The 23,165-nt window shown below is 45.6% G+C and overlaps 2 protein-coding genes across 8 annotated transcripts in view; one reads left to right on the forward strand and one right to left on the reverse strand.

Moving 5' to 3' along the window:
* The first annotated feature begins 1,317 nt into the window (after nt 1–1,317).
* On the forward strand, nt 1,318–4,472 carry setd6 (SET domain containing 6, protein lysine methyltransferase). The gene is made up of 9 exons (XM_026176804.1): nt 1,318–1,415; nt 1,707–1,787; nt 1,872–2,016; nt 2,091–2,232; nt 2,787–2,981; nt 3,076–3,214; nt 3,516–3,696; nt 3,775–3,911; nt 4,035–4,472. Exons 1-9 carry the CDS (start codon nt 1,389–1,391, stop codon nt 4,371–4,373), a joined length of 1,386 nt encoding a protein of 461 aa, XP_026032589.1. The 5' UTR covers nt 1,318–1,388; the 3' UTR covers nt 4,374–4,472.
* A 4,310-nt stretch (nt 4,473–8,782) lies between these two features.
* The window catches only part of cnot1 (CCR4-NOT transcription complex, subunit 1), a 30,948-nt gene continuing 16,565 nt past the window's right edge, over nt 8,783–23,165 (reverse strand). For 4 of the 7 annotated variants that reach the window (XM_026176808.1, XM_026176805.1, XM_026176807.1 and 1 more), the window contains exons 20-49: nt 22,829–22,953; nt 22,434–22,720; nt 22,270–22,348; nt 21,870–22,118; nt 21,554–21,694; nt 21,283–21,462; nt 20,953–21,069; nt 20,753–20,863; nt 20,550–20,627; nt 20,030–20,207; nt 19,584–19,738; nt 19,067–19,363; nt 18,833–18,973; nt 14,416–14,520; nt 14,145–14,264; nt 13,690–13,884; nt 13,382–13,524; nt 13,151–13,259; nt 12,778–12,947; nt 12,206–12,437; nt 11,871–12,119; nt 11,613–11,776; nt 11,380–11,497; nt 11,183–11,284; nt 10,889–11,062; nt 10,642–10,791; nt 10,376–10,556; nt 10,042–10,174; nt 9,826–9,960; nt 8,783–9,734 (exon numbers count right to left, since the gene is read on the reverse strand). In XM_026176808.1, the coding sequence (XP_026032593.1) occupies nt 9,656–9,734; nt 9,826–9,960; nt 10,042–10,174; nt 10,376–10,556; nt 10,642–10,791; nt 10,889–11,062; nt 11,183–11,284; nt 11,380–11,497; nt 11,613–11,776; nt 11,871–12,119; nt 12,206–12,437; nt 12,778–12,947; nt 13,151–13,259; nt 13,382–13,524; nt 13,690–13,884; nt 14,145–14,264; nt 14,416–14,520; nt 18,833–18,973; nt 19,067–19,363; nt 19,584–19,738; nt 20,030–20,207; nt 20,550–20,627; nt 20,753–20,863; nt 20,953–21,069; nt 21,283–21,462; nt 21,554–21,694; nt 21,870–22,118; nt 22,270–22,348; nt 22,434–22,720; nt 22,829–22,953 (4,697 nt within the window). In that variant the 3' untranslated portion in view covers nt 8,783–9,655. The remainder of the gene's footprint in view (nt 9,735–9,825; nt 9,961–10,041; nt 10,175–10,375; nt 10,557–10,641; nt 10,792–10,888; nt 11,063–11,182; nt 11,285–11,379; nt 11,498–11,612; nt 11,777–11,870; nt 12,120–12,205; nt 12,438–12,777; nt 12,948–13,150; nt 13,260–13,381; nt 13,525–13,689; nt 13,885–14,144; nt 14,265–14,415; nt 14,521–18,832; nt 18,974–19,066; nt 19,364–19,583; nt 19,739–20,029; nt 20,208–20,549; nt 20,628–20,752; nt 20,864–20,952; nt 21,070–21,282; nt 21,463–21,553; nt 21,695–21,869; nt 22,119–22,269; nt 22,349–22,433; nt 22,721–22,828; nt 22,954–23,165) is intronic. The other 3 variants (XM_026176811.1, XM_026176810.1, XM_026176809.1) reach the window with 3 other exon arrangements.

Raw genomic sequence — 23,165 nt, forward strand, 5'->3', positions numbered from 1 at the left:
GACCAGGAAACACTTGACCCCTGTTTCAATCCAGGGGGTCAGTGTTGACATTGTGGAGGACTATAAATACCTTGGAGTACACATTGACAATAAACTGGACTGGGCTAAAAACACCACAGCACTTTACAGGAAGGGCCAGAGGCGTCTCTATTTTTTGAGGCGACTGAGGTCCTTCAACATCTGCCAGAAAATGCTGAGGATTTTCTATGAGTCTGTTGTGGCCAGTGCGATCCTCTATGCTGTTGCATGCTGGGGGAGCAGGCTGAGGGTCGCAGATGCCAACAGACTTAATAAACTGATCCGTAAGGCCAGCAATGTTGTGGGGATGGAGCTGGACTCCCTCAAGGTGGTGTCGGAGAGGCGGATGCTGTCCAAGATAAAGACAATGTTGGATAACACCTCCCACCCACTCCATGACATGCTGGTCAGTCACAGGAGCACGTTCAGTGAGAGACTGAGATTACCCATGATGCACCACTGAACGACACAGGAAATCATTCCTGCCTGTGGCCATCTCCCTGTACAACGCATCCACTTAACACACTGTTTGCTGCTACAACTACACATGTTTCTTTTCCAAATATTTATTTATAAGTGACTTATGTATGTATGTATATATATGTATATATTGTACTATTCATAGTTAGTGTATTGTCTGTCTTGTCTTAATGTTGGTTTAAAATGGAGCACTGTAACAAAAAATAATTTCCCCCAGGGATCAATAAAGTATTCTGATTCTGATTCTGATTCACAGAAAATAAGCCAAAGCCAATGAATTTCAGGTTGAAAAAATAATTAATTGTTTAATTTTTCTTTTGAGAAAAACTGAAAACGGGTCTCACAGACCCGAACACCATACAAAGGTTAAATCGATAGATAGATAGATAGATAGATAGATAGATAGATAGATAGATAGATAGAGATATATCTCATAATAATCCTGACAATACTATAATATTGGCCATATTATATTTATATTACCACAGTGAGATGATAGTCTCATGAACAACATTAGCTAATTGTTATTTACCAACTAATCTTAAATGACTGTTCAGCACAGAAATGAAGCCCAACAATCATGTTTTACAGTCCTGTGGTCTCAGCCTCAGATACTCAACTAATCAAAGTGATGTCATGACAGAAATGAATGACCAAAAACACATTTTTCTCCTTCATTTCTGTCAAACAAAGCTGTATGAAACGTTTCTCGCGGTTAGTATCATGGTTGCTAGGCAACCTGAACAGCGCGACGAAGGCTAGTCCGTCCCATTTCACAAGCCTCTCACTTCCGCACTTCTCGTACTACGAGTCACCGCGTGGGCCAAACTTAACCTGCACATGTTTCACAGTGCGCATGCTCGAGTTAGCTTCGAGTGTACTTCTGCGGGATGGCAGCAAGAGCGAAACGAGCCAAGGTAACAGTTTGATCCGGTTTGTTTTTAAGCAGCAAACACGACGCCGCGTGTTTCTGTGTACGTGTAACATGCTGTGGTGCACACGCTGGGTTTACGCAGTCGATCGTGATCTGCTACTTAAAACGTGCCGCCATTCAGCTCACTTTATCACTTAGCATTGATGCAAGGAACACAGTTACCTTCTTCTAACTGTAATCACGTGGCTTCGTTTTAGAAGCGCGTGAAACCACGTGCACGATAGCATTAGATAACACGTGCCTGTTCGTATTGCTGATGTTTCTGCGCTGACAGGTGGAGGATGGCTCAGAGCTGAGCCCTCTGCAGAGCTTTTTACAGTGGTGTGACGGAGTCGGCCTGGAGCTCAGCAGTAAGGTTTGTTACGGCGTCGTGCGACTGCATTTACAGCTTCTTAGTCAGCACTAAGACCTGGTTTAGGACTGACGTTTGTACCTGTAGGTGTGCGTGAGTAAAGAGGGGACCGTGGCCGAGTACGGGATGCTGGCCAAGGATGACATAGAGGACGGGGAGGTTTTGTTCACCATCCCCAGATCAGCTCTCCTCCATCAGGGAACAACCAAAGTTTCTACCTTGCTGGAAAAAGGTGACGTGCAACGCTGCAAAGATGCTGCCTGCCTGCATCCCTCCGTTTGTAACTTTCTCCCTTTTCCTTCACAGAGCAGTCGACTCTGCAGAGCTCGTCGGGTTGGGTTCCCCTGCTGCTGGCTCTGCTGTATGAATACACATCCTCACAGTCCCACTGGAAAGCCTACCTCTCTTTGTGGACAGACTTCAAAACACTGGATCATCCCATGTTCTGGTGAGGAACACGCTTCGGCTCCCATCCTATCCAGAGGTGTGGTGTTACTTCCCTGGTACGATGGCGCGTACATCGGCGTGCTCGCTGGAGTTGTGTTATTTGTTTCCAAACCTGTTTAAATAGCTCACTTAATGAAAGAGCAGAATCCCTTTCCTTTCTGTTCTTCTAATATTTTGTTGAAACTGAGCTTAGTCACATTTCTGCACAGAGGTCGGTGTAATTAAAACGTCTCTTCTCAGCAGTGAGCACACAGAGCAATGTCCATGTAATTTCTTTTTTTGCTAAAGATTTTCTCTGAGCCACACACATCAGGTCCAAATGTCTGTCCTTCCTAACTGCACGTGCCAATTTTTGAGCCGCTAATTTGCATTTGTTTAATTGGCCTGATCTTATTTCAATAATTACCCTGCAGGTAATTATTGAAAGAAAGTGACTGTATCTTTGTTTAGTCTTTCTAAATTATACTACCGTACATGAAATAGTGTTAAATTAATATTTTATTTCCTCTCTTATGGGAAAGAGGAGGAAAACATTTGAGCTGTCCATCCTTTCAGGTCTAAAGAGGAGAGAGGCAGCCTCTTGAAGGGAACAGGTGTGCCGGAGGCAGTGGACAGGGACCTGGCTAACATCCAGCGGGAGTACACAGATGTGGTCCTGCCATTCATGACCAGACATCCTGACCTCTGGAACCCTGGCACACACACTCTGGACTTGTACACACAGCTTGTGGCCTTTGTCATGGCCTACAGGTTAGCATGCATAAATACATAAGACAGTTACAGCAGGGCACGAGTATGTGTGTTTGTTTCTTCTTTCCCATCCCGTCTCTCCATTCGTCTGCAGTTTCCAAGAGCCACAAGATGAGGATGACGACGATGAGGATGAGGATGAGGAGAAGCTTCCCAACCCACCAATGATGGTTCCCATGGCTGACATGCTTAACCATGTGTCCAATCACAATGCTAATCTGGAGTTCACACAAGTGAGGAGACACATCTGTTGTGGCAGCTTTGCACCTTTGAAAATCATATACTGTAGATAAAAAATGGGAGAAGCCAGCGTGATGCCCCCCATTAGTTTTTGATGTCCAAGACAAGCAAGAGGTGGCGAAACACTCGTACAGCACCTGTCTGTGTATGCTTGGACAGTAATGTGGCCATGATGTATAAAATTAGCTTGAAACGAGGGATTGTGGTCATGAAATCATCAGGAAAGCGTAGAATAGAGTCGCTGTGTTTCCAAATTTTAGTTTTGAACAATGAATTTGCGCAACATTTTTTCAGGATAGCTTGAAGATGGTCTGCGTGCGCCCTATTCATAAAGGCCAGGAGGTGTTTAACACGTACGGGCAGATGGCCAACTGGCAGCTGCTTCACATGTACGGCTTCACCGAGCCGTGTTCCAGCAACGGCAACGACACTGCCGACATCCCCGTCGCTAAAGTCTACGAAGCTGCCGCACGAGGTGAACGATAACAACGATAACAGCTTTGTTTCAAAGCGTTGTGACGGTGTGAACGACATCCCTCATTTTCCCTCCCAGGTGCTCAGTCGGATCTGGACCGGCAGCTGGTTGAGGAGCAGTGGGGGGTGTTGTGTCAGATGACGGAAGAGGAAGCAGCCTTTGTCTTTGGTAAACAAGGCTGCCTTACAGACACAGAGCTCTATACGGCGCTCAAGGTGAGGGAGCGCGTAAAAACAGCGCTAGTTATCGTCTGTTTTTACTTATGACAACAGTCGGGACAAACACTTGAAGCAGCGCCGTTTGAGATAAGATTGTTTGCTGATTGACTTTGTTTTCAGGTGCTGTGCATGTCAAAGGAGGAGCTTTCAGAGTTTAAAGACAACGAAGGATGGGAAGAAGACGACGAGGATGATGAGAAGATATCCCTGGCGCTTTCCAACGAGGGTCTTTCCGAGTTAAAGGCTTCATGGAAACGACTGATTTATGAGGCGGCCCATCTGACATTGAGGTCCTACGGAGACGGAGAGGACGAGGAAAAAGTCATGGATGTCGACCGGGCGTTAATGGAGGATAAGGCGGCACTCGCGGGACTGAGCTGCAGGCAGTGGAAGGCGCTGCAAGTACGCTATGGACAGAAGAGCATCCTGCATGGACTCATGGAGCTAACCAAGTCATGAGTTCGGCTCTGACGGGAACCGCAGCCAAGGTTTTTAATCGTATGTGTGCGCAATCGTTTTTAGATGACACGGTTAATAAAACAAATGTCTTACAAGATGGTTTGGGGCTTTTTTGGACTGTTTTCTTCACTATTAATATTGAGATTTCACATTTCATCAGAACATCTCGCAAAAACAAAATCAAGTATTAATATACAGAACGTGAGCCGCTTTAACTCGGACTCGCTCCCACCAACACTGACTTCACTGTCCAGTGAAGGAAAATGTAGTAAAACTATTACACTGAGAACTGACCAGGCTCTAACCATGAATGTCGTGTCACGGTACAGCATACATCTGGAATTAGTTTTAAAAAGTTATTTTGGATTTTCTCCAAACCACTGAGGCTCATATGTCTTATCCTCATCAGAAAAATCAAAGAAACAACCGGTTCTGGTATACCCTCCAGTAGGGCTGCCACAAACGATTATTTTGATAGTCGACTAGTCACCGATTATTTTTACGATTAGTCGACTAATCAGATCATCATCCATTGGACGTAAAACTACAGCTTATTGCACCAGCAGCATCTGCTCTTATATAACTATCATTAGCTTACAGCTTTAAGTGTTTAAGGTATGTGCTAACTAAAAATAAAGACAAGATGATAGTTTATTAAATTTTAATGACATTTGCAGATTGTTTCGGTGAAGTTTAATAAACTCCTTGCTATCTAAAATATAACAGGACACCGGAGTATATTCTCGAGCATCTCACACTTCTGATGATCAGCTGTCTGCTTGATGTTTATTCAGCTGTGTAAAAACTTTAATCTCAGACAAACTGATTTACTCAGGAACAAATAAAATACTAAAAAAAAGCCAAACAATAACATTTTAAGTTATCTAAGTGACTCATATATATTTAACCTGAGTAGCGAAAGACGGCGGTTGGTTTGAAAACGATTTGCGGGGAGTCCGGTGTTCTCACGGTGCTAGTGAGCCTAGCCCCCGGCTCGCTAACGAGCTAGTGGGTAACAGATGTCTCCGAAAACGTCGGAGCGCTTTTGAAAATATGTGGTGTCCTGATAAACTGAGCAGATATTTGAGGTTTACACAGCTACATTCTCGCCTGAAAATATGTTAAACGTTTATTTTGTGACCCAGAAAGAATAATAAGAGTAACATTAAAACTAACTAGCTGCCGCCATTGTTGGAAACTGCGCTGGGCCGCGCTATGAATTCTGGGACACAGCTGCTTCTTCTTCTTCGGGGTTTAATGGTAGCTGGCATCCTTGTACATGCAATGCTGCCATCTTCTGTTTCAGTCCGTTATTACACTCTTAAATCCTGCCACTTATTCCTGCGTCTTTTGTGATCTTACAAAGCTTCAAACGACGCGTCGACTATTAAATCAGTCGTCGACGATTTTGATAGTCGACGTAATCGCGACTAGTCGACAAATCGTGGCAGCCCTACCCTCCAGCCACCCGCAGGTCTGTTTCTGATTGTTTGGTCAGGAACATTCTGGTGGAGGTCATTTCTCCTCTCACTCTCTTCAGATGGTGCTGGGAACAGCAAACCTTCTGGCATCAGCATGTATTGATGTGCTATCTTGGGTCCAGATGTCTCCTGTTAGGCATACTGATCTGAGCCAAATGTTGAACTGGTCAAAAAATAAATGTCAGTGGCCTCGACCTGTAAAATCAGTGGTGACGAACTCCAGGCATCGAGGGCCGGTGTCCTTGATCCAACACAGCTGATTTAAATGGCTAAATGACCTCCTCAACATGAAGTTCTCCAGAGGCCTGGGAATGAACTCATTTGATTCAGGTGTGTTGACCCAGGCTGAGATCTAAAACCTGCAGGACACCGGCCCCGAGGCCTGGAGTTCCCCACAGTTGTGTGAAATCATTCCTGTTTTGGGCATTGGCTCATTGTTACCTCTGGACTTAGGGCTGTTCGATACAATGATATATATCGGATGACGATATAAAAACAGCTATCGTTTATTTTACGACACCACGAAACAAACTGTTTACGGCAATAGTTTTTCATCGTTTTGATGGTCACTGTAGCAGCTATATTAATTTCTTAAAGTTCTCTTATATTTAATATAACCACACTACGGACGGACAAGCGCCTGTTTTTACGTGTTGTCATTAGCAACAACGACAGTAAAACCATCGCGTGGCTCTGCTTTTTTTTGACGTAAACCTTTCACAATAAAGCTCACGATCCTGTTGAGACTTTTCAAAAGAAACTGAATCACGTGAAAGAATGCAGAGAGTTTACGGATGACAAGCAAAAGCCGTCAGGTGCTAAAAAAAACCCCAAAAAAAACCTTAGACTCAAACTTTGAAAGAAAATGTCGGCCGTTACAACTTGTGTCTAAAAATATAGTTTCATGATCTGTTAAAACACTCGACTCCAGGTAAAGGACGCCAGCTGGAAACACTTCACACAAGTCGAGCTGCCCGAGATTCACAGAATTTACAGAAAATGTTACATTTTTGTGATTTATATCGTCAGGACGATACATGTCTTAAATCAGGATATGAGATTTGTCATATTGCACAGCCCTTTCTGGACCTGTTGTTAACTTTAAGACTAAGTCTGTCAGACTCGGCCCCCACCGGTCCAGCACCATCACACTCAGCACCGGGTCTCCACAAGGATGTGTTTTGAGTCCCCTCCTGTTTACGCTCTACACATCCGACTGCTCCCCTACCCATCTCTCAAACACCATCATAAAGTTCGCGGATGACACCACAGTGGTTGGACTCATCTCAAGGGGGGATGAGTCGGACTACAGAGATGAGGTCAACAGACTGACTGAGTGGTGTTCAGTTAACAACCTCCAACTGAACACCACGAAAACTAAAGAACTTATCTTGGACTTCAGGAAGGGCAGAGCAGACCCGGCCCCACTTTACATTCACGGGAGCTGTGTGGAGAGGGTACACTCCATGAGGTTTCTGGGCGTGCAGATATCTGATGACCTCTCCTGGACTGCAAATACTACAGCGGTGGTTAAAAAGGCCCAGCAGCGTCTCCACTTTCTGAGAGTGCTCAGGAGGAACAACCTGGAGGAGAGGCTGCTGGTGACATTTTACAGAGCCACCATAGAGAGCATCCTAACGTACGGCATAACAACATGGTATGCAGGGTGCTCAGCTGCAGACAGGAAAGTACTGCAGAGGGGCATCAACACAGCCCAGAAGATCACTGGCTGCTCTCTGCCCAGCCTGGAGGTCACTGCAAACTCTCGGTACCTCAGCAGAGCTGGCAATATCATCAAGGACCACTCTCACCCCAGCAACCAACTGTTTGAACTATTACCGTCAGGCCGACGGTACAGGTCACATAAAACCAGGACAAACAGATTCAGGGATAGCTTCTTTCCCAGAGCTATCACCGTAGTAAATAAGCACAAAAACAACTGAACCTATACCATACCGTCACTGTCATTATATTATGCTGCTATTCATACTGTCATCATATTAATGCTGCTATCCTGTATATATTGTACTTACTATTGTTTGAGTACTTACGATTGTTTTTTTTGTACTTTTTATATTTTACATTTATATTTATTATTGAAACTTGCACCAAGGGAGTGGCACTCCAATTTCGTTGTACTCTGTACAATGACAATAAAGGCTATTCTATTCTATTCTATTCTATTCTATTCTAAAGCAGCTGAAACTGATTTACAACCCCGTTTGATAACTTAACTTCCCAGAAGTTTTGACTTGATGTTTGATCTTTTGAGCAGTGCTCATATACTTAAATCTGTTTAAGTGGTGCCGTCTTAACGTGACACAGCCAAGCCTCATTAACAATCGTGATAGTCTACAACTGGTAGTTTCTCTTTGGCAGCATATACAGGATTTGACATCAGATTGACCAATACCAAGTCCAAGGACCTTCTCCAACTGAGAAGTTCTCTTTAAACCATCACCTAAACATCTGCAGATCCCTAGATGATCAGTTCAAACCCAACCCAAATGGTTGCCCTCAGATGTGAGGAAACCGGTTATGTTTAGAAACAACTCCAAAGACTCCACTATAAACTGCTGCTGCACCAGCATCACCGTCTACAGTGAAGTATTTGGACTGAGAGTGCGCCAACCAAGAAGCCCGGCTACAAAGCAAAGACATTTATGCTTAACTGAAATTACTAACTGCCCATATGAATAAGCCAAATGTTTTCTGGACAACAGTTCAAATTTAAATGAACTCTGGTCACTCTTTAGCAAACAGACGGCCAGAAACTCGCTGACTACAAAAAGCATTTGGTTCAAAGAGTCCATTTTTCTGGCTTCCTAATATTTAAAAACTAACATGCTTGAAAACTTATTACTGCTAATACAGTTAGTCCCACTTTGTTAATCTTAGTCATGCAGTCCTGAAAGAAGACAGATGAAATAGCAGTTTGAATGCTTTATTTACTGTATGTATGCATACTGCAGTTAAGTAGCAAGAACTAAAGGCAAACTAGAAAGGACTACAAAATACAACACATGGACCAATACATTTACAAAACATTCAAAATGTTACAAAATGGGCTGTATTGGTCCTTCTATTGTTGTTCTTCAATTTGGATCTTTATACAAATTTGTCAAGATACAAGGTTTCCATCACTGCATAATTTTACACGTGCCAGGGAGAGACTTCCAGAGCCAGTTTCAAATGGACAAACCATCAGCAAACGTTCTCCACCAACACACCAGGAGTAGACCCCCACCCCACATGGGAGAACTACATCTTTCTGTCCCACTTGGAGATAAAAGGAATCAAATGAAAGTAGGCAGCTTTTCTCGTCACTCTACCGTTCAGCCGCTGAAGAAAAACAACAACAAAAAAGCCAGGAAAAAAAGGATGTGTGGGAGGGAAGCAAACAGAGGACTTTGGTAGTGAGTGAAAATATGTTTACATGTCTTTACATGTCAAGGTACATTTTATTTGACATGTGCATTGCTTTCCACTTGTCTACTCCCCTATTTTCCCCTTTTTTTTCCTCCAATATTTACATCAAAGCGTCAAAAAAAGTATATTAAACAGCATGTCCCGATCCATCTCATCTCAACTCCAAAGGGATATGACAAAAAAGGGGGAGGGAAAAAAAACCTAACTAGATCCATGAGCAGTAGTCCTTTCATCCACAGTCCAAATGACTATGGTTGCCAGTTTATCCAGTGCCAACAGTAAAGAGGGAGGTGTGTATGTGTGGGGTGGTGAGGGGGGTGGATCAAGGCCACAGCATCTCTCCGGGGGGCTACGAGCTGGCTGGTACACAGGCTAACTGGCACCGGTGCCCTCCATCACCTGCTGGGCCTGCTTCTGTCCCATGCAGCACTGGGCGACAGACTGAAACAGCCTGAGGAGAGACGGGAGGAAAAGACAGCGTCGGTTTAAGGCGCCACAACAACAGCTGCTCCCAGACATCGCATATCAAACAGGCAACATACTTTTCAATCTCGGGCGCACAGTGCACAAAGTCGTGGCTCCAGAACTTGAAGGCAGGATTCTTGATCAGCTCGATGAAGGTGATGAGGAGACCCCACGGGTGAGGCCTGTTCACTATCAGCCTCTCCAACAGAACCCTAAAGAACAAGGAGGAAACATTAACCAAGTATTCGCAGACGACGCTCAACGACATCGTCTGGACCTCGGATCGGTCTCACCTGGTGATCTGCTCCTGGATGGCCTCAGTGTTGGCCTCGGCAAACAAATAGAGCATCGTGCAGCTGAAGTAGTGAGTGTGACTGTTGGGGTAACGCAGCTGATTGGCGATCGCATTCAAGAACAGGTAACGCCCTGGAAAAAGACAAAATCAGAAGCCTGATGATTTGCTTAAGGTCAGATGCTCAACACCTAAAAATCCAGCTCCGTCTGCACTACCAAGAGCCAGCAAAGACATTCGTTATTTGGGTGAAAAGAGCTTTAAACACAGTTGGTTTCTAAGGAGTAGTGTCTAAATATCTATGAAAAGACCTTAATTTAATGCTGCTAGCCTACCCTCAGTGTCCAGGTCCACAGCCAGATTCTGGAAGATGTCCATGTGAGCGGAGTGGGTGATGGTGCTCATGGAGGGGGTGCTGCCCTTATTGTGGATGTGAGCGATTGCCTGTGTCCCCACATACAACACTAGAGCATTGATCAGCTGGATGTTGTAGCGGTTTCCTGGTTCATTAGACACCTGGGAGACAAAAGACCGCCACAAGCTCGTCACACCTTTGTGCTTCTCTTACTCCTGATTTAAAGTAAACGGACACCAAGCCTACCTGCAGGTTACTACGGAGCTCCGACAGGAACGTCACAGGTGAGCGCGTCTTCAGATACGAGTCCAGATCCTTTTTGAACTGTGACGGCATCACGCCTGTGAAGTTTGTGAGAATCCGCGGAGCGATGTTGATCTCGCTCAGCATGTCCACCTGCGGCAGGAATCGATAAAGGACAGGCCTATTACATCTTTCGGTCTCGAACCAACTTGGCTCATATCCACGATTCACACCAAAGCGCTAATCGAACCTTCAGGTTGGGTGTGAAAGGGTCAGGAAGCCTCATGTTGCGTGGAAAGGCACTGAGGATGAGGTTGCGGAGCTGGATGCAGTTGGGTGGGATGACGTCACAGAAGCCGTAATGGTAATCGCACAGAAACTCTGGGAAGTCGTGAAGCAGAACCAGGAGCACTCGCAGCGTGCCCTGAACGGATCATCAGAACAGCAGACGTTTTCTACACATCACTCAAAATACTCCTTGCTTCAAGAGCAACATTAACACTTAAAAGCCAGGATATTGATTAAAATGACCCTGAAAGATCACCTTGTAGAGGATTTGCATAGGTTTGTTGAGCTCTACGTTCCTCAGGAAAGGGGCCAGGTACTTGAAAAGATCAATCAACAGTTGTGCGTACATGGGCCAACCCTAGAGGACAGCATCGGTTTAGAACAAATATTCAAAAACTATTCAAACAAAAACAGCCATGTGATGTTATTTATGTAAGATTTCTCCTTAAAGACCTTCTGCTGCGGGGTGTGTGCAAGCATCCTGGCAATGAAGATGCGATGAGAAATCAGTTCCAGCCAGGCGTACACAAACCCAGGTGCTTTGGTGGGTCTCAGGATGTGGAAGGTATTGCTGCAGATAAAGGCAAACGTTGGACGACCACATGGACCGAAGAAAACATCACAAGAACTCGCCGAACTACAGTTTCTCGGCAGGACGAGGCCCTTCAGAAAAAGCGACTACTTACCAGAAGGCAGTGAGTGTCTGGAAGTTGATGGTTTCCAGGACATGTTCAGGGGCGTTGAGCTCCAGCAGCAGCATGATGAAAATGCGGTGATACGGCAGCTGCTGGAATTCAGTCTGACGAACATCGTGGTCCTGGATCAACACGCCAACTACAATACCGAGCACCTGTGGAGATATTAAGGTTATACCATAATGAAAATGAGTGAAACTGGGCTATAAATGATATATCAGAATAATATTCAGTGTGATGTGGGTGCACCTTGTTGAGGAGGTTGATTTTTGTCACTGTGTTGGTGGCCTCTCCAGAGTGTTTCACCAGCAGGGCTATGAGCCTCACAAAGGCATCCAGGTTGTGGTAACATTTGGCTCTGATGATGGCTGCACTGGCTGCTGGGTTGTGCTGTTGTTCAGCTTGTGCCCGATAGCTAATCTCCACACACATTTCTGTGCACAGCCGGAAGAAGCGAGTGATCAGGTCATCTGTCTTCAGAATTCCCTGCTGGTGCATCTAGGAAAAAGAAAACGGGGATGCAAACATGAGTAACAGTACTACTTTTTAATCATTCCCATTAACTAATAAATGCTGATAAAAACCTGGCCAACAAAGGCAGAGAAAGCTTTGGTGCTATCCCTGCCAGCAGCAGCGGAGTGATACAGGTTGACCCATTCCCTCAGGAGGTACTCCGCTTTCTCCCTCAAGCCTGGAGGATCATCATATTCTGACGCCTGTGAAATCCCAGAGTGCATCATGAAGTTGGGTCCACCGTGGGCCCGGTCAATCATGGCTTCATAGTTGGAGCGAACCACATCCATCAACTGGGGAAGCCTGGAAACGAGGTGGTAGAGGGCGTAGGAATCAGGTCTCAGCACACTACACCTCCAGAACTACTCATGCCATCAGAGCAAAGGTCAAGCTAGGGTCTGCCACCTCAGACGAGCAGACCACAAACACATGTTCAGATCACTGAACATCAAACACATGTAAGCGCAGTGAACAAATGCCATCACAGAGCAAAGGGAAACATTACCGTCTACCAAGATTTTGCACTAGCATCATAAAACTGGCCAATGGAGCTGTAAAGCAGCCCTGAAGGTTAATCTCCAGCCTCAGATTGTAGCTATAATCATTCCACTTCTAATGAATTAAAACTGCTGTGGTTCATTACCCCTCAGGTGCATTAGCTCTGGAGTGCGCACAGGTCCTCATCAAAGTCTCAATTGTGTGGAAGAGGTCAGCTTCTGTGACGTGGCTCACACTGCGTTCATCCACCAGCAGCAGCTTCACCAACTGCATGGCAAATGCAACCGCCATGTAGTGCAGTCCATTTTCCATTGACTGGAGGGAGGAGGGGAAAACATTTTGTTAATTTAAAAACACATTGACAGAGCAACCAACAGCAAAGGAAACTGATTCAATCAGAAAAAGCATGTTTATGCCTCCAGAAGTTTTATTTCACCAACTTACAGAACAGATGTGAAGACCAGTTAATGGCAGTGAACAGACAAAGACACTACCCACAGAAGTAGAAATGTGTGTACCTGTGCTAGGTGCAGGTCATACTGCTGCATATTTACAAGATGGTTCCTGATCAAAAGCTCCACCGCCTCGACGTTGTACTTGTATTCGTCACGGCATTCAATCAGACACCTGCGAACATGAAGCAAGTCAGAGACACTAAATTTAACAGATTCATGGAAAATGTTACAATAGCTTTTAGGATGGTGCAGGATATCCCATTCTGCACAAAAACTGTTCCAACATAGACGCACCTGGTGATCTGCTTATTGCACCACTGTGGGCCATAGGCACGTCCATCCTGCAGGGCTTTAAGCACCAACAAGTGGCACTCCCTGTAGCGAAGCAGCAAGTCGGCATCGGCGCCACTTGTAGCATCCAGAAGACCTTCAACAGCCTGGAGGATGGAATGAGCATTAAGACCTGACCTGTCTAACAGCGATTGTGAAGACAAAACGACATCAGTTCTATAAACTGCTTCTAAGTATGCACAAAACGAGAAGCTACTGTGCGGAAGACGTCTACGAGCCAAAACTAAACCAGCAACATTTAGTTATCCCACCTTCTGCAGCAAGCCAAGCGCTGCAATGCCATCCCTGGAGTTTCTAGCCAGAGCCACAGCTTCCAGCAAGCTCCGCAAGGCCTGGGTAAGAGGGTTCATGGCAAGCGCTGGAGGGATGGCATGAAGATGCTGCTCCAGGTCTGCTATGCACTTATCATAGATCTGAGCAACATCATCCGTCGCCCATGCCTGTTGCTGAGATAACATGGGGAAAAAAAGTTTGAGTTAAATGCGGCAACACAAGAAGTATTTAGTTAAATGTTGCTTTCTGAGCAACTCATCCACTGAATATTCATAAATGATGACAGAATAATAAATGATGATCTCTCCATGCTACTCTAACCTGCAGGACATAAACTTCTAAACATGTTATCAGTTCTGTAACACTGTGGTACTTTTCAGCATTCAGCTCTTGTGTTTGGGATGAGTGCGTGGGTCCCTGAAAATAAACGTACCTTCATGGGCTGAGCCAAGAAGCCAGTTGGTTGGGAAAGGTCATTACTTGGCAAGAAACCTGGAACGTTTCTAGCAAACTCCTCATACACAGCCAGCTGCTTAGGGTCCACTCCTCCCACCTGCAGCACAGGCACACCGTTACTCAGAGACTGTATCCACAGATTATGAGTTCTTTTTGTTGCATCTCTTCAAATTAATACAAATTCAGGGCAGGTTTCCATTGTTAATCGTGCGTTTTAAGATAAAACTAGCATGTTACAGTGACCTCACCTTTAGCCTGATCTGCTCTGGCATACGTTCAGCCTGGTAAGTCAGAACAACGGGATCACAATAGCGACGTCCCTCCTGGCGTGCATGCTTCCTCAGCTCAAACTCCTGGAAGAGTAAAAAGGAAACAATGTCAAGAAATTTGACTTAAACGTTTCTACACAGTTACAAAGCTACCGTATTTTCGCGACTATAAGGCGCACATAAAAGTCTTAGATTTTCTTCAAAAAGTGCGGCGCGCCCTATAGCGCAGTGCGCCCTGTGTGTTGTAAGGAGGACATAGTAAAGAACACCATGAGAACGCTAAAGGGTGAAGTGTGGGCGTTGATTGTTTATAAAAGAACAGGTATGTGCGTTATGCAGAACATCGTTGTTTTAACAACCCTGAAAATGGCAAAGAGACACGCTTATGAAGCACAGTTTAAACTGAAGGCCATCAGCTACGCGGAGGAACATGGAAAACAAGCTCCGACAGGTCAAGAAGACGCAGCTGAGTTTCCGCGGACATAAGGCGAGGTGGCAAGAGTTGGAGGAAAGACTCGAGCGGTGGATCATCGAGCAAAGAGCGAGCGGGAGAAGCGTTTCGACTTCACCATTCGACTAAAAGCAGTTTCGCTAGCAGAAGAAATAAAAAATTGAACATTTCCGAGGAGGTCCGTCTTGGTGCTTTCGTTTTATGAAACGGTGCCATTTTTCCATCCGGACCAGGACTACGGTAGCGCAGCAACTTCCAGCGGATTATAAGGAAAAGCTGGCCATCTTCCGCTCCTACTGCAGCAAACACATCGCCGACAAACACATCCAGCCCAGCCACATCACAAACATGGACGAGGTCCCGCTCACTTTTGACATCCCAGTGAGTCACACTGTGGAGAAGAAGGGGACCAGCACGGTAGCGATACGCACAACGGGGTATGAAAAGTCTTCTTTTACTGTTGTGCTTGGCTGCCATGCTAATGGACAGAAACTGCCGCCTATGGTGATTTTTAAGAGAAAGACTTTGCCTAAAGAGAAGTTTCCAGTAGGAATCATCATTAAGGCAAATGAAAAGGGCTGGATGGATGAGGAAATGATGAAAGAGTGGCTGAGGGAGGTGTATGTAAGGAGACCAGGTGGTTTTTTCCACGCATCACCATCGCTGTTGATCTGTGACTCTATGCATCTCACAGCCGATGTGAAAAAACAAGTGCAGCAAATGAATCAGAATCAGAATACTTTATTGATCCCTGGGGGAAATTATTTTTTGTTACAGTGCTCCATTTTAAACCAACATTAAGACAAGACAGACAATACACTAACTAAGAATAGTACAATATATACATATACATACATACATACATAAGTCACTCATAGATAAATAGTTGGAAAAGAAACATGTGTAGTTGTAGCAGTAAACAGTGTGTTAAGTGGATGCGTTGTACAGGGAGATGGCCACAGGCAGGAATGATTTCCTGTGTCGTTCAGTGGTGCATCATGGGTAATCTCAGTCTCTCACTGAACGTGCTCCTGTGACTGACCAGCATGTCATGGAGTGGGTGGGAGGTGTTATCCAACATTGTCTTTATCTTGGACAGCATCCGCCTCTCCGACACCACCTTGAGGGAGTCCAGCTCCATCCCCACAACATTGCTGGCCTTACGGATCAGTTTATTAAGTCTGTTGGCATCTGCGACCCTCAGCCTGCTCCCCCAGCATGCAACAGCATAGAGGATCGCACTGGCCACAACAGACTCATAGAAAATCCTCAGCATTTTCTGGCAGATGTTGAAGGACCTCAGTCGCCTCAAAAAATAGAGACGCCTCTGGCCCTTCCTGTAAAGTGCTGTGGTGTTTTTAGCCCAGTCCAGTTTATTGTCAATGTGTACTCCAAGGTATTTATAGTCCTCCACAATGTCAACACTGACCCCCTGGATTGAAACAGGGGTCAAGTGTTTCCTGGTCTTCCTGAAGTCCACGATCAGTTCCTTGGTCTTTGCCACGTTGAGCTGCAGATGATTCTGCTCACACCACGTGACAAAGGAGTCGACCACAGCCCGGTACTCTGTCTCATCATCCCTGCTGATGCATCCAACCACCGCAGAGTCATCAGAAAACTTCTGAAGATGGCAGGTCTCTGTGCAGTGGCTGAAGTCTGTGGTGTAGAGGGTGAAGAGGAAGGGGGAGAGGACAGTCCCCTGTGGTGCCCCTGTGTTGCTAATCACCTTGTCAGACACACACTGTGGGAGACGTACATATTGTGGTCTTCCTGTCAGGTAATCAACAATCCAGGACACCAGAGAAGCATCCACCTGCATCACTGCTAACTTATCACCCAGGAGGGTCGGCCTGATGGTGTGGAAAGCACTGGAAAAGTCAAAAAACATGACCCTCACAGTGCTCGCCGGCTGGTCCAGATGGGTGTAGACACGATTGAGCAGGTAGATGATGGCGTCCTCTGTTCCGAGACGAGGCTGATAAGCGAACTGAAGGGGATCCAGATGTGGTCTTACTATGGGTCGCAGCTGGTCCAGGATGAGCCTTTCCAGGGTCTTCATGATGTGGGAGGTCAGTGCCACGGGCCTGTAATCCTGGGGGCCACTGGGACGAGGCGTCTTTGGTACAGGGACGAGGCATGATGTCTTCCACATCACCGGGACCCTCTGCAGACTCAGACTCAGCATAAACAGTTTATGAAAGACTCCACACAGCTGGGGGGCACAGGCCTTGAGGACAAGGGGACTCACTCCGTCTGGTCCAGCAGACTTGCCTGAGTGAAGTCTCCTCATTTGCATCTCAACCTGGTATTGAGTGAAGGTGATGGGTGGGGGAGGGGTGTCAGGAATCTCACAGGAGGTAACATGTGAAGAGAGAGGCTGGCACAGTGGTGTGGCTCTGGATTCCAGGCTGACTGCAGGTGAGGTTGTGGGGGTGGGAGCAGACACTGTGGTGTCGAATCTATTGAAAAACAGATTCAACTCGTCGGCTCTATTCTCACCTCCCTCAGCTCCCCTGCTGTTGGTTGGCCTGAATCCAGTGATGGTCTTCATGCCCCTCCACACCTCTCTCATGCTGTTCTGCTGGAGTTTCCACTCCAGCTTCCTCCTGTAATTGTCCTTAGCCTCTCTGATCTTGTCCTTTAGTAACACCTGGATCTTCCTCACCTCCTCTTTGTTGCCCCCTCTGAAAGCCCTCTTCTTGTTGTTGAGGAGGGCTTTGATGTCCTTAGTCACCCACGGCTTGTTATTTGGGTAACAATGAACAGTCTGAGCTGGAACAATGGAGTCGGTGCAGAAAGTTATGTAGTCTGTGATACACTCAGTAAGCCCATTGATGTCCTCGGCGTGAGGCTCACAGAGTGTTTCCCAGTCGGTCACCTCGAAACAGCCCTGTAGTTCTGCTAAGGCCTCCTCTGACCACCTCCTAACAGTCCTGGTGGTCACAGGTTCCCTCCTCACAATTGGCACATAGCGGGGGGTGAGGTGAATCAGGTTATGATCTGACCTACCAAGTGGGGGGAGGGAGGAGGAGCTGTATGCATCCTTGACGTTAGCATACAGTAAGTCTAAAGTTTTCTCTCCCCTGGTGGGACAGTCCACATATTGTTTGAATGTTGGTAGTGTATTGTCCAGTGATACATGGTTGAAGACACCCGAGATCACAATAAAGGCACTCGGGTGCTGAGTCTGTAGCCGAGCTATGGCAGAGTGGATAGTGTCACATGCAGCTGTGGGGTTAGCAGAGGGGGGAACATAAACAGCCACCAAGATGACTGTGAGCTTGCTGTCATTCAGGAGGCCTGACAAAGGAACTCCAACCGCTGGACATCACTGTGAACCGGCCGTTCAAAGTAAGGCTGCGAGCGGCCTGGGAGCGATGGATGACCGATGGAGACCACAGTTTCACCAAGAGTGGAAGGCAGCGCCGGGCGAGTTACGCCACAATTTGCCAATGGATTGTAGATGCTTGGGCTAACATGTCTGCTGGCACTGTTGTCCGAGCTTTCGCAAAAGCCGGCATCATTTCCGAGGAGCCGCACGGCACGGAAAGTGACTCTGACAGTGAAGAAAGTGAACCTGGCATGTTTGATGGAGATTTAGCGCAGCTGTTCAGACACAGAGGATGAGGACTTCGATGGGTTTGATTGATGACTATTACCGGTAATAAAAATGTGAGTACCAAACTCAGTTTTGCTCCCGCTTTATTTTTAAATACGCACACTTGTATGCGCCCTATAATCAGGTGCGCCTTATGTGTGTGTTAAATACAGTAATGGCACACATAACTGAGACTGCGCCTTTTAGTACAGTGCGTCTTATGGTCGTGAAAATACGGTACATGTATTCACCACTCCAACTTGGGCCATAGGCCAATGATCAGTTCCATGAAAATCCAAGTAGATTTGTATTTGTGCCTTTTGGGTTAATCCCCTTTAAAGTCTTACCGTGGCTAGTCTCTTGTCCATTTCAGGGCCAGCCTTCTCCACTGCCGTTTTCTGAATGAAACAGCAAGCAAGTTCACAGTTTTCTTGAGCAATTCTGGCTGCAGCCTCTTCCATCATGTCCCTCTGTTGGGGTGTTGGTGCCTAAAAGGAAAACAAGTTTGTTATTTGATGCATGCTTTTCCTCTTTCTTCTGTAAACTAGCAATTTAAATACACACCCTCGTGGAGGCCTTACCCTCAGAGCTGCAGCAAAGCTATTCTTAAGGTTGGTGGCAATGCTCATGAGCAGAGGCTCACGGCAGGTGATCATGGCCATGCCAGCAGTCAGGTTTCTCATCATATGGTGCGCAGCCACACGCATGCGGGACTCTTCAGAATCCAGAGCGAAGTCCTTCCTGATGATCTGCTCACAGGTCGTCATTGCGATTTTGATAGAGCGATCGACCACAGGGTGCACCAGCTCCTGGACGGCACGCTCCACTGACTGACGCACACATTGCTTTAGCTGAGGATGAGCCTGCAGCAGAGGGATCTAAGAAAACAAGAGCAGCCCAAGAATGAGAGAAACTACTAAGAAGAGATCCAAACACATGAAATGATTACTCATTAATTAGTTACTCTCGGTGTCATCAGGTCCCTGAGGGCGTCTAGTGTGCGTAGCTTCATGTGTGCATAGCTGAAGTGTATAGAATCCTGCAACAGTCTACAACTCTGCTCAGACGCCAAAATCATGACGCAGTCTTTATACTTACATTGACATTTATATTGATGTGGGGAGCCAGGCCTGCCAATGCATACACATTGATGTCATGGTAACTAAACTGCGGGGTGGGCGGCCCGGTCGTTGTACAAGTGGTGGTGGTTGCAGCTGGGGTGGAGGGAGGAGCTGCAAATGGAACAAAGTCTCCTGTTGGTTGAAAATGCTAATTTGATTAAAAAACTCACAAGAAAAGGCAAAACAAACAGCAAGCACACAAAAACCAACGAGCTTCTTAAAGTGTTCTCAAAGGACAAGTGATGGCCCCAACATGACAAGATTACAAGTAACAATAAGATTCTGACATGTTCAAGTATTCAAAACAAAACAATTCAAGTTTCAGACGTAACAGAAGTAATGCATTTTGTTTCTACATGACAAAAACAAACATTTGAGATGTTTAAACTACAAAGACAATTTAAAGAGGAATAACATGATCACCTGCAGTAGAGACTGGCAGCATCTCCTCTGGAGGTTTTGCCTCCTTCTTTGGTGCCGATAGCTGCTCCTCGAGGTTCTTTAGCTTCTCCTTGTCCTTCAGCAGGTTTCCTGGCTTCAGCTCATTGATGTCCAAAGATAAGTTCTTACACAGAACTTCAATCTCAAACTTCAAATTCAACTGTAGTAAACAAAAGCATGGAAGCAATGAACTTCTGATACCTTTTTATTTACCTAAGGAAACGTCAGTCACTTGAACTGTAATTTTATTCATGACGTTAAGTGATAATGACGGTTTAGACAAGTGCAGTTTTCAGTGATAAGACATCCTGCTATGCATCATTGTGCATTTAATCTTAATTGTTAAATATCACTCAGTGCATCCAATCAAAAACAGGAATCATGGCAGGCAGCTCCACTGTTGTTACTGTAAATGTAAAACAACCGGACTGGAGTTTAAGACTACGGTACAAATCCAGATGTGTTTTCTAAATAGCAACACACAAGGCTAACTTATTACTACCTTCAGGTCATGTTCCTGATGCAGCTCAGCGAGAACATTCATGATGGCCATAGTCCAAGGATTCTGGGGTCTGAAAACCTGTGGACTCAAAAATATAATCACACTGAGTGGTTTGGACATTTCCCCCCACTGTATATATAGAAAAGTTGGTATATGGGCCATACTGCTTAGGGTCTACTGAGAAGTACACCTATATTTCTCACCATGCTTCGCACGCTGGACTCCAAAACTTTGGCCACAAAGGGAACCACATAGAGCAGCTCCTGCTGGCCTTTCACATAAGCTTCCAGTAGCAAAGACTTTACTTCTAGATCCTAGAAGAGGGGAAAAATAAAAATTAGGCCACTCTGAAGCACAAAAACCAGCAGATAATTTTACGGAGCAAGTAATAAAATGCTCTTACTGTATAAAGGATAGGCTTGTTTTTGGCCAGTGTAATCATGCCTAACCAGTGGCCAAGGTTCTTCAGCAGGGAGCGATCAGAGAAGTTGGCAGCTGCCTTGTCTGAGGTCAGAAGCACCTGAAAGACGCAGGGGAAAAGTACTTTACAAAGGATGACAGTTTACCAGAGCAAAACCAGTTTACCCAACATAATAATGTGACGTGTGAGAAACGTAACTACAAGCGCATCACACTAGGCAAGTTTTTGGCAATAAGACAGCAGAGCTCAATCCGACTTTTGGTAGAGGTGTCAAACATTGCACTGAACTAAATATTCCGTCTTTAAGTCTACCTTGATGTTCCTGTAGGTTTCATTAAGAACCATCTTCACAAACTCGGGGTTTTTCAGTGTGTCCAAAAAGTTCGAGTAGAGGCTGTGAAAGTTGGGCTCGATGCTGACTCGCTTCATCACCAGGTACTGAGACACCCAGGGCATGAACTCCTCTTTCACCGTCTCTTTCAACTCCTCGACCTGACAAAAGAAATGTTCTGCTTTTAAAAAACAGCATCTTTGATTATTAAGGTTGTTCTAATGCAGTAATATTTTGTTTCTTTGTCTTTACCTTCTGAGTCATGTTGGATTGAGAAAGGTTGTTGAAAATAAAAGCAATCTTCTCCTGGACATTCTCCGGAGGTTCTACGATCCTTTCCGTTTGGTCAGTAGCCACCAGCAGGGTGTCAATGTTGGTAGTGTTTATGGAGGGCTGTAGGTAGGAACGGAGACTATTTATTATTATTGTGTGTGTGTGTGTGTGTGTGTGTGTGTGTGTGTGTGTGTGTGTGTGTGTGTGTGTGTGTCTGTCTATGTCTATCTATATCTAGATATATCTCTCTCTCTCTCTATGCTGCCGCATGGTGTCCGGTCAAAACTGAACTCACAGGCACATCCTTCTTGAAGTTAGTGGCTGTCGGCCTTGCGATCGTGGACGTCTTAGAGGCTGTGGGTGTAGTCGTGGTGGTTGTGACGAGGGTGCTGGGCTGGCCTGGCTGTGGGGCTTTAAGGCCGGCAGGTTGCTGCGACTGTGCCTGGGCTTGTACTAGAGCCAGGCTCCCAGGTGTGGTGATGGACCCCTGCATCTTCACTGGAGGGTCCCGTGACTGTTGTCCATACTCAATATACTGCACACACAGGATATTTGAAGATGCAGAGCGACAGATTTAATTTAGCTGAATCAAAGGCGCGCTTCTCTCTCCAGCAAGAGAGAGAACTAAGTAAAACTTAATGAATGCTGATAACAGAAAAAGGATCACCACAAATAAATTAAGGAAACCTGATTACCTCTTGTAAATGGTGGGGGAATTGCAAGAAGTGACCAATTGAAGCCAGGTGCTGACAGTACTGAGGGTAGTCCTTTAGCCTAGGGGAGAAAAAAAAAAAAGAGATGTCAGCTGTAACATAACGCCTTATACTTACACTTGTTTTGCAAAAGAAAAAGCTAGTACCTGTTTTTGAACCGATCTAGGGCAGCAATTCCAAAGTAATACATTTTGGATCCGTACGGTTTTCGTAAGGCTTCAAGAACATATCGGAGGGCCAAACCCAGGGCCATGTAAGTGACGAGACCTTTCTCGATTATTCCACCAAAAAGACAGGCAGTGATATGCAGCTCCTTGTCTGGGTACTGGGGGAAGAATCTGTATTCCTCAAACAGGTTTCGAAGCATGCAGTTGAACACCTCTCGCTCCCGCTTGATGGTAGAATCCTTAAACCTTTGCAGCATTTCCAAGACCTGCATGAGTCCAATGACATCACATATGAATTGTTTGACAAGTGTGGAAAGGATTCTATTTGAAGAGGAATGATATTCGCAGAAAAAAATGTCATGTAAACTACTCACTTCATCCACAGACATGGTTGGGTGAGGTGGGTGGTTGTAAATGCGCTGGAAGTAACTGTTTGCTTCGTCATCTATTTCCTTACTAAAGTGCTGGTTTGCTTCGGGCCACACCTGAGAAAGGTCGGCTGGGAACAGAAAAGCATAAGTGATCATTTTAAGTCCAACAATGAATAAGAATGCACTCATTTTCACTATAATAAAACACAAAAGTGTCTTGGTTTATCTACAACACGCAAGTCACATTGTTTGTGTTGTTTAAAATTTCTTCACACACAAGAAAAAGAAAATAAAAATTCCCGTAGGGGCCCTTTCGGAAATGTTACAGAGGCGAGCAAAC

The sequence above is a fragment of the Astatotilapia calliptera genome, chromosome 7 (genome assembly GCF_900246225.1).
Source record: "Astatotilapia calliptera chromosome 7, fAstCal1.2, whole genome shotgun sequence".
Taxonomy (NCBI): Eukaryota; Metazoa; Chordata; class Actinopteri; order Cichliformes; family Cichlidae; genus Astatotilapia; species Astatotilapia calliptera.

Excerpts from the sequence above, each read along its gene's own strand:
- setd6 (XM_026176804.1), top strand. The coding sequence starts at position 1,389 with ATGGCAGCAAGAGCGAAACGAGCCAAG. Across the intron at positions 2,017-2,090 it reads TTCTACCTTGCTGGAAAAAG|AGCAGTCGACTCTGCAGAGC; the intron begins GTGACGTGCAAC and ends TTTCCTTCACAG. Across the intron at positions 3,912-4,034 it reads AGCTCTATACGGCGCTCAAG|GTGCTGTGCATGTCAAAGGA; the intron begins GTGAGGGAGCGC and ends CTTTGTTTTCAG.